The sequence below is a fragment of the Salvelinus sp. IW2-2015 genome, linkage group LG11 (assembly GCF_002910315.2).
Source record: "Salvelinus sp. IW2-2015 linkage group LG11, ASM291031v2, whole genome shotgun sequence".
NCBI classification, from domain to species: Eukaryota; Metazoa; Chordata; class Actinopteri; order Salmoniformes; family Salmonidae; genus Salvelinus; species Salvelinus sp. IW2-2015.
Window position 1 is genome coordinate 6,156,293 of NC_036851.1, and position 20,547 is coordinate 6,176,839.

At 43.2% G+C, this 20,547-nt stretch overlaps 1 protein-coding gene across 1 annotated transcript in view; it reads right to left on the reverse strand.

Moving 5' to 3' along the window:
* Positions 1 to 20,547, reverse strand: part of kif21b (kinesin family member 21B) — a 117,623-nt gene that overhangs the window by 56,083 nt on the left and 40,993 nt on the right. The window contains 5 exon segments of the mRNA XM_023995883.2: positions 597 to 630; positions 632 to 677; positions 680 to 751; positions 754 to 775; positions 4,889 to 5,111. Of these exon segments, the coding sequence (XP_023851651.2) occupies positions 597 to 630; positions 632 to 677; positions 680 to 751; positions 754 to 775; positions 4,889 to 5,111 (397 nt within the window).

The window sequence follows — 20,547 nt, forward strand, 5'->3', positions numbered from 1 at the left end:
ATGTGCGTATGTCTGTTGTGGCGTATGTCTGTTTGTGTGCGTGTATAGTCTGGTGTATATGTCTGTGTGTATATGTGTCTGTATGCGTGAGCGTGTATATGTGTGTTATGCGTGAGCATGTCTGTGTGTGTCTGTGTGTGTGTGTGTGTGGTGTGTGTGTGTGTGTGTTGTGTGTGTGGGTGTGTGTGTGTGTGTGTGTGTGTGTTGTGTTGTGTGTGTGTTGTGTGTGGTGTGTGTGTGCTGTGTGTGTGTGTGCGTTCATGTGTCTGTGTGTCGTTCTGTGTTGTGTGTGCGTTCATGTGTCTGTGTGTGGCTCATGTGTCTGTGTGGCGCTATGTGTCTGTGTTGCGCTCATGTCTGTGTGCGTCTGTCTGTGTGTGCGCTCATGTGTCTGTGTGTGGCTCTGTGTCTGTGTTGCGCTCATGTGTCTGTTGTGTGCGCTCATGTGTCTGTTGTGTTGGTGTGTGCTCATGTGTCTGTCTGTCTGTCTGTGTGCGTGTTTCTGTGTGACATGATACAATATCCCACTCTAGGGGCTACTGCTGCTACTGCGTGTGTTCGAGGGTGCCTGCCTACTGTATGTGTGTGCGCCTTACCTCTAGGAACTGTGCACTGACTTTAACTCTGGAGGTGTGTGCCCTGCTGCTGGGCCTGTGTCTTCCTCTCCTGGATTCCAGGAACAGCTGACGAATGGCCCGCGGGATGATACCCTGGTCCTTCTCCTGCACGTTCATGTCAAACCCCGTCCCATGGTATGGGTCTTCCCTGAGCCTGTCTGAAACAGAGACAGAGAGAGGACACACACACATTATTTATAACACAACACATCACAATTTGGCACTTCAAGCCAGTGCATTCAAATCAAATCAATGCTTATGTTCCGAGCTCCAACATTGCAGTAGAATCTAACAATTCACAACAATACACACATCTAAAAGTAAAGAATGGAATTAAGTAATACAGTTGAAGTCGAAATTTAAAAACCATTAGGTTGGAGTCATTAAAACTCGTTTTTCAATATACTCCACACATTTCTTGTTAACAAACTATAGTTTTGGCAAGTCAGTTAGGACATCTACTTTGTGCATGACACAAGTCATTTTTCCAACAACTGTTTACAGACAGATTATTTCACTTATAATTCACTGTATCACAATTCCAGTGGATCGGAAGTTTACATACACTAAGTTTACTGTGTCTTTAAACAGCTTGGAAAATTCCAGAAAATGATGTCATGGCTTTAGAAGTTCTGATAGGCTAATTGACATCATTTGAGTCAATTGGAGGTGTACCTGTGGATCTATTTCAAGGCCTACCTTCAAACTCAGTGCCTCTTTGCTTGACTTCATGGGAAAACAAAAGAAATCAGCCAAGACCTCAGAGAAAAATGTATCTCTCTCTTTGTCAGAGTGGCATTGACTAAATACAGTAGAATAAAATGCAGTATATACATATGAGATGAGTAAAGCAGTGTGTTAACATTATTAGAGTGGCCAGTGATTCCATGTCTATGTATARAGAGCAGCAACCTTTAAGYTGCAGGGTTGAGAAGCCGGGTCTAAGTTTAGTACGGGAAAAKAAKCACATATCACAGTTATAGACCTTTCTTTGAAATGGCCGCTCTCAGCAGTGTGTGTGTGTGTGCGRGTGTGTGTGTATTTATATTCGTCAAATATGTGTAGTAAGATCTATCTTTCTTCAATATCAGATTTGCAACTTTTCTGTTTACACTATCCTTACTTCAGCCTTGGATGTGGTGGGTCCAAAGCGTCATGTGTGTGAGCAGATATTAGCATACAGTAAACGCCATTGTATATAGACAAACAACACAGGAGCTTCTCATCTTAACCATATTGCACATAAAGTTGCAACAATTCACAAACGTGTGGATATTTTAAACYCCTTTCATTTTCAATATGGCTCACAGAGAAAAAAGGCTGTCTACTGGTATTTTGTTTTATTAGGGGGTAGATCCCCTTTAATATTGCGGATAGACCGTAGCTTCCATCAATGTAATTGTCCATATATTATTTTGCAAAAACAAATTATATATATACATAAACTCGGCAAAAAAAAAGAAACGTCCTCTCACTGTCAACTGTGTTAATTTTCAGCAAACTTAACGTGTGTAAATATTTGCATGAACATAACAAGATTCAACAACTGAGACATAAACTGAACAAGTTCCATGTGACTAACAGAAATTGAATAATGTGTCCCTGAACAAAGGGGGGGTCAAAATCAAAAGTAACAGTCAGTATCTGGTGTGGCCACCAGCTGCATTAAGTACTGCAGTGCATCTCCTCCTCATGGACTGCACCAGATTTGCCAGTTCTTGCTGTGAGATGTTACCCCACTCTTCCACCAAGGCACCTGCAAGTCATGGGTGGAATGGCCCTAGCCCTCACCCTCCGATCCAACAGGTCCCAGACGCGCTCAATGGGATTGAGATCCGGGCTCTTCGCTGGCCATGGCAGAACATTGACATTCCTGTCTTGCTGGAAGTCACGCACAGAACGAGCAGTATGGCTGGTGGCATTGTCATGCTGGAGGGTCATGTCAGGATGAGCCTGCAGGAAGGGTACCACATGAGGGAGGAGGATGTCTTCCCTGTAACGCACAGTGTTGAGATTGCCTGCAATGACAACAAGCTCAGTCCGATGAACACCGCCCAAGACCATGACGGACCCTCCACCTCCAAATCAATCCCGCTCCAGAGTACAGGCCTCGGTGTAACGCTCATTCCTTCGACAGATAAACGCGAATCCGACCATCACCCTTGGTGAGACAAAGCCGCGACTCGACAGTGAAGAGCCTTTTTTGGCAGTCCTGTCTGGTCCAGCGACGGTGGGTTTGTGCCCGTAGGCGACGTTGTTGCCGGTGATGTCTGGTGAAGACCTGCCTTACAACAGGGTTACAAGCCCTCAGTCCAGCCTCTCTCAGCCTATTGCGGACAGTCTGAGCACTGATGGAGGTATTGTACGTTCCTGGTGTAACTCGGGCAGTTGTTGTTGCCATCCWGTACCTGTCCCCGCAGGTGTGATGTTCAGATGTACCGATCCTGTGCAGGTGTGGTTACACGTGGTCTGCCACGATCAGCTGTCCATCCTGTCTCCCTGTAGCGCCGTCACAGTACGGACATTGCAATTTACTGCCCTGGCCACATCTGCAGTCCTCATGCCTCCTTGCAGCATAACTAAGGCACGTTCACGCAGACGAGCAGGGACCCATCTTTATTTTGGTGTTTTTCAGAGTCGGTAGAAAGGCCTCTTTAGTGTCGCCTACCGTCTGTAAGCTGTTAGTGTCTTAACGACCGTTCCACAGGTGCATGCTCATTAATTGTTTATGGTTCATTGAACAACCATGGGAAACTGTGTTTAAACCTTTTACAATGAAGATCTGTGAAGTTATTTGGATTTTTACGAATTATCTTTGAAAGACAGGGTCCTGAAAAAGGGACGTTTCTTTTTTTTGCTGAGTTCACACACACACACACACACACACACACACAACACCGTTCAAAAGTTCAGGGTCACTTAGAAATGTCAATGTTTGTCCTTTAAAATAACATCAAATTGATCAGAAATACAGTGTAGACATTGATAATGTTGTAAAGAAATAGTTTTTTTATTTAACCTATATTTAACTAGGCAAGTCAGTTAAGAACAAACTCTTATTTACAYTGACGGCCTAGGAACAGTGGGTTAACTGCCTTGTTCAGGGGAAGAACGACAGATATTTACCTTGTCTGCTTGGGGATTCGAACCACCAACCTTTCGGTTACTGGCCCAACGCTCTAACCACTAGGCTACCTGCAAAACACCAGTCTCAACATCAACAGTGAAGAGGCGACTCCGGGATGCTGGCCTTCTAAGCAAAGTTGCAAAGAAAAAGCCATATCTTAGACTGGCCAATAAAAATAAAAGATTAAGATGGGCAAAAGAACACAGACACTGGACAGAGGAACTCTGCCTAGGAGGCCAGCATCCCGGAGTTGCCTCTTCACTGTTGACGTTGAGACTGGTGTTTTGCGGGTACTATTTAATAAAGCTGCCAGTTGAGGACTTGTTAACACTTGTCTGTTTCTCAATCTAGACACTCTAATGTACTTGTCCTCTTGCTCAGTTGTGCACCGGGGCCTCCAACTCCTGGCATGGAATAGCCTTCATTTCTTAGAACAAGAATAGACTGACGAGTTTCAGAAGAAAGGTCTTTGTTTCTGGACATTTTGAGGCTGTAATTGAACACACAAATGCTGATTCTCCAGATAATCAACTAGTCTAATTAAGGTCAGTTTTATTGCTTCTTTAATCAGAACAACAGTTTTCAGCTGTGCAAACATAATTCCAAAAGAGTTTTCTAATGATCAATTAGCCTTTTAAAATGATAAACGTGGATTAGCTAACACAACGTGCCATTGGAACACAGGAGTGATGGTTGCTGATAATGGGCCTARGTAGATATTGCATAAAAWWTTTWAAAACAGACGTTTCCAGCTACAATAACATTAACAATGTCTACACTGTATTTCTGATCAATTTTATGTTATTTTAATGACAGAAAATGTGCATTTCTTTCAAAAACAAGGACATTTCTAAGTGACCCCAAACTTTTGAACGGTAGTGTATATATAAAATATACGTACACACACGTCTTAAAAATAAAAAAATCCTTTATTACCATCCAACCCTACCACCCCTCKTCCAATTAAGGTATTAAGGTACCATCTCTCAAAAAAAGATTTGAATCTAGAGCTGTCTCTTTATACTACAAACGTATATTTCCTGGGACTAGTATGTGTCATCAAAGTAATATAGTGTAAAGAGGCCTGTGTGTATGCACATCTGAGAGTGTGTGTCTGTGTGTGTGTATCTCTCTCTCGTAGTACCTGTCCGTAGGCAAACACCGTAGCGTTGTATCCGTCGAAACAGCCCTCGATGAGTTTGTGGACGCAGGCAGCATAGATCTGCTGCTGGACTGAGTCGATGTCGAACACAAAGTCGTACGTGAAGGCCTTGTCTTTACCCAGCAACATCTGGGGCTCCCCGGGCGTGACCAGCGTACACACGTGACAGCCCTCYATCTTCTCCTTCGCCATCTGGGGACGGATCCTTCAAACACAGGAGAGAAGAGAGACACGAGGTCAACGCGGGGTTAAAACAGTGGTCGTCATGGTCAATCTACGCTTAAAAGTTGAAAACATTGTTCCATAAGAATCAGGGATTCAAACTGGTGAGGGCCCAAAAAGATGCCCCTTTTTTTTGCACTGAAACATGCAACAACAAAAAATCCCTGCTAGGGGTAAATGCAGGTTTGAACTAATTCAACAACAAAGAATATGATCTACATGATCAGTCTCTGTGTGTAAAATAAAAAGTGGGTAATGTGAATCTAGCTCACAGCTAAAAAAAAATGTAAAGAAAGCAATCCAATGTTATTTGTTTCCTCGACTTTACTGCAAATGACACTCAAGTTTTGAGAGAAATAGCAATACACTCATACTGCAGTTAGCCATGACAGCCTTTATAATAGAACGCTTGTGACCACACACACTGAATATTGCACTTAAAGTAGAAAACATGTTAAAGTAGAAATAGAATTAAACAAACAGGCATTCTATTTTTGCTCTACTATAGTGGCCACTATAGTAGACATCAATCAAGTGCACAAGGCTACGTGCGTGAAAAAATATCTTTCAGAGTAACAAATGTAATAATGCCCCTTCAATCACACACAAGTGTTATAGGAAAGTTCAACATAAAAGCAATATCTTTGGGCTACACTGCACATGGTTACATTGTTACACTTTCTGCCTGGGGACATCTGTTCTACAATGTGCCAGCAGAGCACGATACCTTTGTTAGCATAATTGATCTCTTTCAGGCAGAGAGTACACCTGGCATACCCCCTTTTTACCCGCTGTATTGAACAGTGAGGAAGGGGGAAAGTGTGTGGTGTTCCTTTCACCTCTATAGTGGCATCCGGTTTAAGTGTTTGCTCCAAAGTATTGAATTCTGTATTTCTCCAAACCCGCATCACTCGTTCGCTTACAGCCATTTGTGATTCAAAGCCCCCCCCCCCCAAAAAAAAAACATGTCTCATCGGATCTACACAAGTCACGTAGGTCACATATTTTGGATTCAAAACAGCGAATTTCGCAGAAAAGGTGACTCGTTTGCATCCCTGAACAAWAGAGAACAGGAGAGACACACTGTCAACTAGGGGTTCAAATAATGTCATTATTCAAATACAGAAGAAGTATGGTCAATGAAATGGTAAGATGTTGGTACTTTGTTATATAAAACACATTTGGGAGCATTCCAATGAGCTATTACTGAGAATGAGCCTAAAAAGAAAATTGTTGAGGGACTTGAAATGAACTAGATAATGTGGAGTGCAGATCATTAGCTAATCATTGTAGTCTGGTAAAATCCACGACCAAGCAAAATCAGCAGTGTATCTCCCCCACTAACCTCCTAACCCCCCCTCGGGAGGTAATCCCCCCCACACACACAGAAACTCCCCCCTATAGAGATAAGCCCCCCCCCACTGAGACCACACCAGTGTCTCTCTCCCATGTTCTCTCCATATGAGCAGCTGCACACACTCATCAATTCACACATGTGCCTTTACACACACACACACAGTCTTGTACAACTAACCTTGTGGGGACACACAATTCAGTCCCATTCAAAATCCTATTTTCCCTAACACGAGCCCGTACCCTTACCCTAACCCGAATACCTAACCTCTAACCCTAAAAAAAAAAAACCCTAGCTCCTACACATAATTCTAAACCTTAACCCTGAACCCAAACAAAAAACAAGAGACACACTTATCACCCCATACTATAACCTGAAACATGATAATACAAAAAGAACCATGCCACCACCACACACACACACCACACACACACACACACACACACACACACACACACACACACACACACACACACACACAGACACCGTCCCCAGTGCTGACTGCAGCAGTTTGTTGAGGCTGAGGGCTCAGAAGACTGGCCTACAGACCTGCATTAGGGAGAGATGATACTAAGTACAGTACCAATCAAAGGTTTTTACGAACTAACTACTACTACTACTATTTTACTATTTTCTACATTGTAGAATAATAGTGAAGAGAGTGCAAAGTCATCAAGGCAAAGGGTGGCTACTTTGAAGAATCTCAAATATAAAATCTATTTTGATTTGTTCAACCCTTTTTTGGGTTATTACATGATTCCATATCTGTTATTTCATAGCTGAGATGTCTTCACTATTATTCTACAATGTAGAAAACAGTAAAAAAATAAATAAATAAAAACCTGGATTGAGTAGGTGTGTCCAAACGTTTGACTGGTACTGCAGTTGCATTAACAAACATTAAAAATACACGTCACYTTCAAATACACTACCTCCGATATATTTACATGCATTGGCAGGCCTATTAGTAGAACTCTCGAGAAGACAAAGGGGAAGCTGCACAATCAGAGACTGAACAGCACGGCTCTTACGGCCCTGCTGCCATTGAAACCCGTCCTGTGTCTTTCTAGAGTACCTCGTTCTAAAACGGTATCTGGTATAGCTGACTACTTACAAAGTACTGCAAGGATGTAGATGTGTTACGTCGTCACAACGTAGTAGAACGCCAGGAGCGTTGMCGATACAGCTGTGGACGTGAAAGCACTGAGGGTCGCTCGTTCTACTCTCCTTGCTTTCTCGCTCGCTCACGTAATTTTTCCAGCCATCTCTCTCCTTTCATCTCTGTCCCTCTCCTCCTGTTTTTATCTGCCCTTGGAGACACCCATCTGATAATAGTCAGAACATTCTGCGGTGCTTACTGAGCACTCAGCCACAACGGGTTGGATTTGGTTGTAAATTAGAACATTTTTTAATTAACTTCTGAAAGTCAAAGCAGCAGTAGGTCAGAGAACACAACAGACAAGACGCTGGAGAGTTTAGTCACCAGAAGACACCCCCCTATTCTCTCTCTATTCTATCTCTCCTGTATGACTGCATCTCACTCTCTCTGGCTTTATTGGCATGGGAAACATGAGAAGGAACACATTTTTTTATTTTTTATTTTATGAAATTAATAGTAAATATTCCACTCAAAAATGATTTTTTAAAAGTTTGACATTTCAAGTGTTGTGCAAATAGTTGTCCTACAAATAGTGGGGGAAGATAAATAAACAGATAAATATTGGTGGTATTTACAATGTTGTTTGTGTTCCACTGGTTGCCCTTTTCTCATGACAACTGGCCACAAATCTTGCTCAGCGTTGTCCAGAGAAACTTATTTTAACTCTCCAGAGGGGCGCCTGGTGAGGTTGATTCACGTTAATGAATTCATCTTGGGAGACGCTTTCGGGAGATGGTGGATATGGAGAACCTCACGGGAAGTGGAAATAAGGATGAATGGACTTTGGTCCGGAAGAATGGAAAAAAATACGCAAAATTGGTGTGGGAAAATGAAAGGAGAAAGCTTTGGGTGAAGTAAAATCAGTGAAGATCATGATAAATTGGCTAGTTTGATTTCTGTTTTTTCTGCAGTTTAACAAAATCTAGTTGATGGATATTACGCATCGTGCTTTGAGCTACGGAGTTATATCTGGAGTCTCGGAGGATGTTGACACTGCTCTACTAACGAAAATTCCAGGAGTGGTTGATGCGCGGAGGATGAATCGACAATGCAGTTTAAGGGCTTGTAAATAAGCATTTCACTAAGGTCTACACCAGTTMTATTCTGCGCATGTGACAAATACAATTTGATTTGATAGTACACATATTCCAGCTGCACTCCTGTTGGAGCGTTTGCAAACCGGCATGTACAATGTTCTTGCTGTAAAAAGTTTGGACATAAGTGTCTGCAGATGGGAGAAGCTGAGATGTGGGATGTGTGGGAAAGACCACTATAAAGGAGATTTCACATATTTAGTACAAGGCCAAGGAGATAAATTATTTAATTATCTGCATCTTTCTGTAGAACTTCATGGAGTACTGTCTCCTGTGGTCCCACCCTTTCAGGCCCCAGAGCCTGAGCAGGGTATTTGAGTGTTTGAAGAACTGAAGGAGTGGGAATGTACATATGTTTGTTAATAATTTTTTTGTAGTGTATGGGGATTCATGTTAATTTTCCCTTCCCTGCAGGGAATGTATTTTTCTTTTGTAAATGTTTTACCTCCGTCCAGTTGGTGGCGACAATACACCTTTTGAGTGTATTAAACCCAGAGAAGAAGTAGGCAACGCGCATTCCCCCGATCTGTGCATGTCCATTGCTTGCAGCAGTGGCAGCTGGTGGGAGGAGCTATAGGAGGACAGGCTCATTGTAATGACTGGAAGGGAATAAATGGAACGGCATCAAGCATACGTTTGACTCCGTTCCAATTAAATGTGCCCATTCCTCCTATAGCTCCTCCCACCAGCCTCCTCTGGCTTGCAGCTACCACTTCCTGTAGCTGTTAGCGATGACGCTAATGAAAAATCTTCTGGTAGATGGGAAAGGCTATACCAAAAACCTTCTCAATTAAATGTTAACAAAGTAGCCTATGCRTACCTGGCATAATTATATCATCATACTTGCATCAATCCAGGGGGTATTTGTTTTGCAAACTCTACCATCACACGTGCACTACAAAAATACCACTGAGCAACAGTCTCTTGCTACTGTAGGTGCGCACTGGAATTAAAGGGTAACCACCCCAAAATCTACATTTAAACAAAAAAAACAGTACACATTTTCATTGCGTCCCTGGACAAGCACACCTGATTAAACTTGTCAACTAATCATCAAGAGCTCAATAAGTTCAAATGAGGGAAAATGTGTTTGTCCAGGGCAACAACAAAAGACGAGTACTGTAGGGGGTACTGGAACACAAGGGTTGGGAAAAAATGCTCTAGGGCAATGTTGTCTCGTTCTCTCTCCTTTTCTGCCTTCTTTCTGTTTCTCTTATAGACAGATGCAGAGTAGGATTCATGTGAGGGTTGACCCGCAGTAAATCAGATGAAAATGGACCCTGAGTGAACACACACACACACACACGTTTTGTTCATCTATCCTCGTGGGGACCTAAAATTAATTTCCATTCAATATTTTCCTTAAACCCTAAACCTTACCTTAATTCTAACCCTAAATCCTAAACCTAATCCTTTTACCCTAATTCTAACCCTAGCTCCTAACCCTAATCCCGTACTCTAATTCTAACCCTAACCTTAAACCTAACCCCTAAACTTAAAATAGCCTTCGTCTTCATGGGGACGTGGGAAACCCACGATCACACACAAACTCTGATCCCCGGACAGGAAATGCCACACCCATAAATAATCAACACTCAAGCACATCTTACCATGACAGAATGCTCAGGGGTCTAGTAAAACGGACACCCCTTATACAACACACACAAACACACACAGGGCTCAGCTGGACCCGTGTAACAGTGTCAGCTCACACTGCTGCTCCAGTCAAAAGGCCTGATCCATAACAGTGATTACTACTGCAAACATCACACCTTTACAGACACAGACAAACAAGCACACACCCAAAGGGATGCTCTGCAGCTAAAAATAACCTATGATTTAAAAAAATGATTAACTGTGAGAGGGGGGGAGGAGGCAGAGAAAGATAATTCAATCTCTGTCTATCCTATCTGAGTCATGATGTGGATGCCTGATACAGACAAACTAATCCGTCTATCTCTTCATCTAGTGAGTCTATATCCCGCCCCAAGCCAACACCTCTCTGGCACTCAAGAAACTGTATGGGGCCATAAACAAACAAGAAACCGCTCACCCAAAGGCAGTGTTTCTGGTGGGTGGAGACTTTAACGCGGGGAGACTTAAAACCGTCCTACCTCACATCTACCAACACGTCTCCTGTGCTACTAAGGGAGCTAAAACTCTAGACCACTTTTATTCTACTCACAGAAACACATACAAGGCCCTCCCTCAGCCCCCTTTTTGCAAATCTGACCACGACTTCTGCTTCCTGTTTAAAAACAAAACAAAAGCTCAAAACAGATGAGTACCAGTGATGCGCTCAATACGGAAGCGGTCAGATGAAGCAGACGCGAAGTTACAAGACTGTTTTGCTAGCACAGACTGGGATGTGTTCCGGGATATATATCTGATAGTATTGAGGAGTTTACCACAACAGTCACGGGCTTCATCAATAAGTGCACAGACGATGTCGTCCCCACAGTGACTATCAGAACGTATCCAAACCAAAAACCATGGATTACAGGCAACATCGCTCTGGGCTAAAGGCAAGAGCTACCGCTTAGGAACGGGACACGGACGAATACAAGAAAGCACGCTACGGGCCCTCAAGAAATTCTACAGCTGCACCATCGAAAGCATCTCGACTGGCTGCATCACCGACGTATTGCTACCAGACACACAAAACACCTTCTTTGCCCGCTTTGAGGACATTACAGTGCAACCGACGCGGCCCGCTAACAAGAACTGCGGGCACCCCTTCTCGTTCTCCGTGGCCGACGTGAGTAAGACATTTAAATGTGTTAACCCTCGCAGGTCTGCTGGCCCAGACGGCATCCCTAGCCGCGTCCTCAGAGCATGCGCAGACCAGCCGGCTGGTGTGTTTAAGGACGTATTCAATCGCCCCAGATCCCAGTCTGCTGTCCCCACATGCTTCAAGATGGCCACCATTGTTCCTGTACCCAAGAAGGCAAAGATAACTGAACTAAATGACTATCGCCTCGTAGCACTCACTTCTGTCATCATGAAGTGCTTTGAGAGACTAGTCAAAGATCATATCACCTCCACTTTACCTGAGTTGGAGGCGTGCATGACCAAGCAGTCATGGGTGAACAGGGAGTACAGGAGGGGTGGGATAGGATCTTTTTGTCCTTCCTGTGACATCGGGTGGTGTAGGTGTCCTGGAGGGCAGGTAGTTGTGGTAAACTCGGCTTGTTACCAAAAACACTCACCGCCTGGTACGGCAACTGCTCCGCCAACAACCGTAAGGCTCTCCAGAGAGTAGTGAGGTCTGCACACGCATCAGCAGGGGCAAACTACCTGCCTCCAGGAACACCTACACCACCGATGCCACACTAGACCCCTTCAGTTTGCATACCGCCCCAACAGGTCCACAGACGATGCAATCGCCATCACACTGCACTATCCCATCTGGACAAGAGGAATACCTATGTAAGAATGCTGTTCATTGACTACAGCTCAGCATTCAACACCATAGTACCTCCAAACTCATCATTAAGCTGGAGGCCTGGGTCTCGACCCCGCCCTGTGCAATTGGGTCTGGACTATGATGGGCCACCCCCAGGTGGTGAAGGTAGGAAACACATCTCCACTTCGCTGATCCTCAACACTGGGGCACCACAAGGGTGCGTGCTCAAACCCCTCCTGTACTCCCTGTTCACCCATGACTGCTTGGTCATGCACGCCTCAACTCAATCATCAAGTTTGCGGACGACACAACAGTAGTGGGCTTGATTACCAACAACAACAGGGAGGAGGTGAGGGCTCTGTGTGGTATCAGGAAAATAACCTCTCACTCAATATCAACAAAACAAAGGAGATAGTCTAGACTTCAGGAAACAGCAGAGGGAGCACCCCCTATCCAGATCGACGAGACAGTAGTGGAGAAGGTGTAAAGTTTTAAGTTCCTTGGCGTACACATCACGAACAAACTGAAAATGGTCCACCCACACAGACAGCGTGGTGAAGAAGGCGCAGCAGCGCCTCTTCAACCTCAGGAGGCTGAAGAAATTCGGCTTTGTTACCAAAAACACTCACCGCCTGGTACGGCAACTGCCCGCTCAACAACCGTAAGGCTCTCCAGAGAGTAGTGAGGTCTGCACAACGCATCAGCAGGGGCAAACTACCTGCCCTCCAGGACACCTACACCACCCGATGTCACAGGAAGGACAAAAAGATCATCAAGGACAACAACCACCCGAGCCACTGTCTGTTCACCCCGCTATCATCCGAAGGAGAGGTCAGTACAGGTGCATCAAAGCGGGGACCGAGAGACTGAAAAACAGCTTCTATCTCAAGGCCATCAGACTGTTAAACAGCCATCACTAACATTTAGTGGCTGCTGCCAACATACTAACTCATCTCTAGCCACTTTAATAATGAAAAATGTATGTAATAAATGTATCACTAGCCACTTTAACCTCTCTGGGGTAGGGGGCAGTATTTTCACGTCCGGATGAAAAGCGTGCTCAAAGTAAACTGCCTGTTACTCAGGCCCAGAAGCTAGGATGTGCATATAATTGGTAGATTTGGATAGAAAACACTCTAAAGTTTCTGAAACTGTTAAAAGTATGTATGTGAGTATAACAGCACTGATATGGCAGGCAAAACCCTGAGGACAAACCATCCCAAAAAAAAAAAGTGTTCAGCCTTCCACTGTTTCCAATGCCTTTCATGTTTATTATGAGGAGAAGTCCTCCCAGATTGCAGTTCCTAGGACTTCCACTAGATGTCAACAGTCTTTAGAAAGAGTTTCAGACTGCTTTTAAGAAAAAATTGCTAGAAGTTGTAGTTTTTCTAAGTGGCTCCAATTTTGGCTGTAGTGTTTCCATGCGCGTGGGTGAAAGCACGTTCTTTGTTATTTATCTCCGGTAATGAACATACTATACTCTGTCTTAAATTTGATCATTTATTTACGTATTAGGGTACCTGAGGTTTGATTATAAATGTTGTTTGACTTGTTTGGATAAGTTTATTGTTAACGTTTGGGATTCATTTTGTATGCATTTTGAAGGAGGGAAACCGGTGGATTATTGAATGAAGCGCGCCAGATAAACCAAGTTTTTTTGGATATAAAGAAGGACTTTATTGAACAAAAGGACCATTTGTGATGTAACTGGGACCTTTTGGAGTGCCAACAGAAGAAGATCTTCAAAGGTAAGGCATTTATTATATCGCTATTTCTGACTTTCATGTCGCACTTGCCTGGTTGAAAAATGTTTTTCATGTTTTTGTATGCGGGGCGCTGTCCTCAGATAATCGCATGGTGTGCTTTCGACGTAAAGCCTTTTTGAAATCTGACACAGCGGCTGGATTAACAAGAAGTTAAGCTTTATTTTGATGTATAATACTTGTATTTTCATGAATGTTAAATATTTATATTTCTGTCATTTGAAATTTGCGCTCTGCAATTTCACCGGATGTTGGCCAGGTGGGACGCTACCGTCAAATAAAATTTGATTTGATTTGAATGAACATTTTGCTTTCGAAATGATATTTTCCGGATTTGACCATATTAATGACCAAAGGCTCGTATTTCTGTGTTTATTACAATTAAGTCTATGATTTGATATTTGATAGAGCAGTCTGACGTTTGCCAGCAGCTTTTAGCAATGCTTTACACACAGCGCTGTTTACGACTTCAAYCCRATCAACTCCTGAGATTAGGCTGGCAKTACTAAAGTGCCTATTAGAACATCCAATAGTCAAAGGTATATGAAAAACAAATGGTATAGAGAGAAATAGTCGACACGTCATAATTCCTATAATATCTACAACCTAAAACGAACTTAAACGTGAGCTTTTTTTTAATTACATGGCACATATTGCACTTTTACTTTCTTCTCCAACACTGCATCATTTAAACCAAATTGAGCATGTTTCATTATTTATTTGAGACTAAATATATTTTATTTATGTATTATTTTAAGTTCAAATAAGTGTTCATGCAGTATTGTTGTAACTGTCATTATTACAAATATATATAGAAAAATCGTCCGATTAATCGGTATCGTCTTTTTTTGGTCCTAAAATAATCAGTATCGGCGTTGAAAAATCATAATCGGTCGACATCTAGTGTATACAAACCATATACACACACACACACTCAAGCAGACCGGCACAACAAACACATATACAAACAAATCACAAATCTCACACACACACACTTTCACACTCATAATATGCTGCTGCTACTCTTTTCTTTCTTTCTTTTACTCTTATTATTATCTATCCTGATGCCTAGTCACTTTACCCTGCCTTCAAGTACATATCTACCTCAAATACCTCATTCTCCTGCACATTGATCTGGTACTGGTACTCCCTGTATATAGCTCCACATTGATCTGGTACTGGTACTCCCTGTATATAGCTCCACATTGATCTGGTACTATAACCTCCGAAACTCCCTGTATATAGCTCCACATTGATCTGGTACTGATACTCCCTGTATATAGCTCCACATTGATCTGGTACTGATACTCCCTGTATATAGCTCCACATTGATCTGGTACTGTAACTCCCTGTATATAGCTCCACATTGATCTGGTACTGATACTCCCTGTATATAGCTCCACATTGATCTGGTACTGATACTCCCTGTATATAGCTCCACATTGATCTGGTTCTGATACTCCCTGTATATAGCTCCACATTGATCTGGTACTGATACTCCCTGTATATGCTCCACATTGATCTGGTACTGGTACTCCCTGTATATAGCTCCACATTGATCTGGTACTGATACTCCCTGTATATAGCTCCACATTGATCTGGTACTGATACTTCCTGTATATAGCTCCATTCTTGTGTATTTTATTCATCTTGTGTTACTATTTTTTCATTTTTAAACTCTGTATTGTTGGGACGGGCTTGTAAGCAAACATTTCACGTTAAAGTTAAATTAACACCAGTTGTATTTGGCGCATGTGACAAAATTTGATTTATATAGAAGAATGTTTAAACAACCACAGAGCCTCAGCACTCCCCAACACCACAGTAGGATGAGGACACACTTCGAAACTGATCCAAGGTCAGTTTTGATTTCCCTCCCTTAATAATTATGGTTGGGATTTGGCAGGTGTTGCCTAAAGGCAACTTCTACACCAAACACCCACCAGTCTGCATTCGTTACCCCAGTGATTTGTTAAACTAAAATCCCAGCAGACACACGTCGTCGGAGGGAGTTAGGAACTCATTACAAACTAGCTGTGAGGGGATTCTCCCATCAGTATAATTATCGAAACGCGCACACACACACACACAGCGTTATCTAAAACCCCTCGAATCCTCTCTAATCCCCCAATCGAGAAGATGAATCATCATAAAGTAATGGGTTTAGGGCTGAGATGAGATGGAAACACTAAACTCCTATAAAACAGTTTGGGCCTTTGCATAAGGACTATGAGTGCAACTGTGTCAGAACGTTCACTCAGTTACTCCACCGGGCAGAAGGCAATATGAGGGCAACTGTGAACCATGTGTGTCTTCCATTTGCCATTGTGGTTCAAATCAAATCTACATTTTATCACAACAGGTGTGGACCTTCCAGTGAAATGCTTACTTACGAGCCCCTAACCAACAAGGCAGTTTKAAAAAAACACGGATAAGATGAAGAAATAGAAGGTTCTGCCAGTAGAACTTCTGATCCACCGTGTAGTAATGTCAGCAGGTCACGTCTGTGATAAGTTAAAATGGTGGCCATATAATCACCTCCAGTTGTCCTGATCAGAGAGACATGAGGAGGGTCAACCACATCCTCTACAGGACTGGGCAGGACAAGGTTAACACGCACACACACACCGTGGTAAGCTGTTGTTATATTCACAAACAACATTTATTAAATCAGGGTATTTACCGTAAGTGTGTGTGTGTGTGCGCGGGCGCAATGTCTTTAAAAACAGCCAATGAATCCTAACTACATTGGTATAGAGACTGTCTGTCGGCAACGATGGAACAGGACCAAGCCTAACACAATGGCACAGTGTCGACCACTGGATCAAGCCAGAGTGCACAAGACACAACCAGTGAAGGCTTCAGAGGACAAACGACTGACTGAAAGAAAGAGGGGAGAAAGAGTGAGAGAGAGCGAGTCAAACGAGGGCCACTGGTTTCCTTGGTTCTCTCTTCRGTTGTCGGAACTCCAAACTGTTTAGAGTCAACAGGCAAAGGGTCAGGAAGGTTCTGTTRCCCTAGCAACAGAACACACTCGTGAGGCCCTACGACTGGACAGCCCTGGRCAAATATGCAAATGTCCCAGCCATAGCACAGCCTATCATAACTCAGGTCTGACACGCAAACCCAGACAGCTAGCCAATCACAAGGCGGTATTCAGCGTTTAGCTCAAGGATGCCAAGTCCATCTCAATCGAGCCCAGAGTTGTAGTCAAGTCAGCATTGTGCCAACAGCAGTGTGTGGGGAGTCTGTTTGCCAACAGGAGTGTGTAAGTGTGTGCCAACTTGGCCAACTCGTGTGTGTGTGTGTGTATGCGCGCGTGTGTGTGTGTGTGTGTGTGAATGCTCACTTTAACCCTAGCCATCATAAAAGGAAGCTCATTCACTCTCAATAAGTAAAGAGAGAAGCTAGAATCAGTCTTCATTGAAAACCTTATTTCCATACTGATTTAAGTCTCAAATACGCCCACTTCTGTGAAACAGCGGAAAGAGTAGAATGAAGAGAGAGAGAGAGGAGAGAGAAGAGAGAAGAGAGAAGAGAGAAGACACGCCTGTGTTAATCCTATACCCTTCACCTGTGAACACCTCATAGAAAACTATTTGTCCTCTCCCTTTCCATCTTCTCCTGAGGAGTCCTTGTTTTCTTTTACAGTCAGTCCATCATAGACTGTGACAGGTAAACAACAGTGCTCTTTTCTCCCTTCACCTCCTCTTGCCCACTACTCCCTGTCCTCCTCTCCCTCCCTCTCTTCTCCCCTCTCTCCCTCTCTCCCTCCCTCTCTGTCTCTCCTCCTCCTCCACTCTCGCTCTCTCCCCCCGGGGCCAGTAAAAACAGATCAGTAGGTCAGAAGAGGGGTGGAGAAAAAGAGGAGGGGTGGAAGGGAAGAGGAGAGGAAATAGGCCCATTTCCCCTTACAGTATGTGTGATAACAGAAGTAGACTGGACGATCTCTTTCACTCAATATCGGTCTGTGTACACTGGTACAATGCAGTCAGCCTTGGTGTCTTATCACCAGCCAATGCACTAGCTTATATTGTCTACCTGTTAACAGTTGAACAATCAGTAAGTCAACTAGCATAGTGTATCTTCAGTATATTATATGGCCCCTTCTCTTACTGCGCACACAATGACAGACAAACACACATATCGGTTTTCTTTTGTACCCTTGTCCAATGGAAATTACTTCAATGAGGTGAGGAGAGGTGAATGGCAATGAACAGACAATTCCCCACCTCTAGCTTGGCACGGTGTCGGTGTGGCCCACATTAACTTTCACTCGGGCCACAAAAAGAGAGGGAGAGCCAGAGGGAGGAAAGGAGAGCGAGAGAGATAAGCTTCATCCACTCTCAAGGCGTCCGCATGCTTCCCAGCCCGAAAACAGTTTGGAAAAGTTTGTGCTGTTCGGGCACACAAKWTTTTTTTCTTGAGGCAAGCCGAAGTTTTACGCCCCTTCGTCTGTGATTGGTCAACAGTAGGGATTCTTCAATAAAGTCTTTGTTGTCATTCAACGAGAGACGACTTGTTTTTATGCACACTTTTCCATTGAGAAATACTGCGCCAAACATCTTAGTTAGATGTAACATTGCGGGACTAAGATCTCCTCTGCAAAAATATCAAAATTAATGACAGATAGAGAGAGAGAGAGAGAGGGAGAGAGAGAGAGAGAGGCATGCAGTTCCTTTGCATGCAGATAAAGAGAATTTGTATTCTTTATCTGTGGACAACACTGCCTCTTCTCCTCTCGCCTCTCTCTTAGAGGACGTCGCAACTGTAAGCTCCCTTTACACTACCACCACACACAACACACACACACACACACACACACACCACACACACAACAACACACACACACACACACACACACACACACACCACCACACGTGCTGCAGAGCACAGAGGGAGGGAGTTAAGAGTCATGTTCCAGGATAGTTAATATCCCCCCAGTGTCATCTTTCTCTCATTAATAACTACTCAGTAGACGGAGAGTTGTGGTGCCTGTCATCCTGTTTTGGCATGGTGCCCATTTGGGACAGTAAGTGTCAGTCTCACTGAGCCAGTAGTGAGCTCTGTCTCCATCTTAACTAATGACAGAGGGAAAAAATGGATACAGTTACATATCACGATATCATTTATAGTTGAAGTCAGATGTTTACAGACACTTAGGTTGGAGTCATTAAAACTTGTTTTTCAATGACTCCACAAATTTCTTGTTAACAAACTATAGTTTTGGCAAGTCGGTTAGGACATCTACTTTGTGCATGACACAAGTCATTTTTCCAACAACTGTTTACAGACAGATTATTTCACTGTATCACAATTCCAGTGGTTCAGAAATTTACATACACTAGGTTGACTGTGCCTTAAAACAGCTTGGAAAATTCCAGAAAATGATGTCATGGCTTTAGAAGCTTCTGATAGGCTAATTGACATCATTTGAGTCAATTGGAGATGTAGATGTGGATGTATTTCAAGGCCTACCTTCAAGCTCAGTGCCTCTTTGCTTGACATCATGGGAAAATCAAAAGATATCAGCCAAAACCTCAGAAAAGAAATTGTAGACCTCCACAAGTCTGGTACATCCTTGGGAACAATTTCCAAAAGCCTGAAGGTACCACGTTCATCTGTACAAACAATAGTACGCAGTTATAAACACCATGGGACCACGCAGCCATCATACCGCTCAGGAAGGAGACGCGTTCTGTCTCCTAGAGATGAACGTACATTGGTGCGAAAAAGTGAAAATCAATCCCAGAACAACAGCAAAGGACATTGTGAAGATGCTGGAGGAAACAGGTACAAAAGTATCTATATCCACAGTAAAACGGGTCCTATATCGACATAACTTGAAAGGCCGCTCAACAAGGAAGAAGCGACTGCTCCAAAACCGCCATAAAAAAGCCAGACTACGGTTTGCAACTGCACATGGGGACAAAAATCGTACTTTTTGTATAACTGACCTAAGACAGGAATTTTACTGGATTAAATGTCAGGAATTGTGAAAAACTGTAGTTAAATGTATTTGGCTAAGGTGTAGTAAACTTCCGACTTCAACTGTACATATCGTATCGCACCTAAGTATCGTGAAATATCGTATTGTGAGCCCCCTGGCAATTCCAGCCTAATCTTAATTCAGACAGTCTGATGGCATCCATACATCATTAAAGAGTCAGGTAGGATCAGAAAGCCATCAGTACATTGGTGCTACTGAGGAGATGAGGCTTGATTACCTAACCTGTGACATTGCATAGCAACCCACCTGACCCTCTCAATCCATCTGCTCTATATCTCTGTGTCGCTCTGTCGTCTCCGTCTCTCGCTCTTCCTCTTTCTAATCTGATCAGTAACTCTGTTTGATGTGTATGGGGGTAAAATTGACACAGTTACATTTTTCGTTCATACTTGTCTCCATCTTTTAAAATCGGAAGTAAATTTGTTTTCAGAACTTGTATTTCCATGACAGTCAAAAAACGCTTCTCGTGCGCTCTCTTGTCCCTCTGCAGCGGAAATACGGTGAGCAATATGTTTGGAACATCGAATCGCAATAAAAATCACAGTATCAAATTGCAAAGCACATAGAATTGTGAGAATCGCATAGCATACCGTATCGCCACCGAAGTATCTGATAATATCAGTATCGGTGATT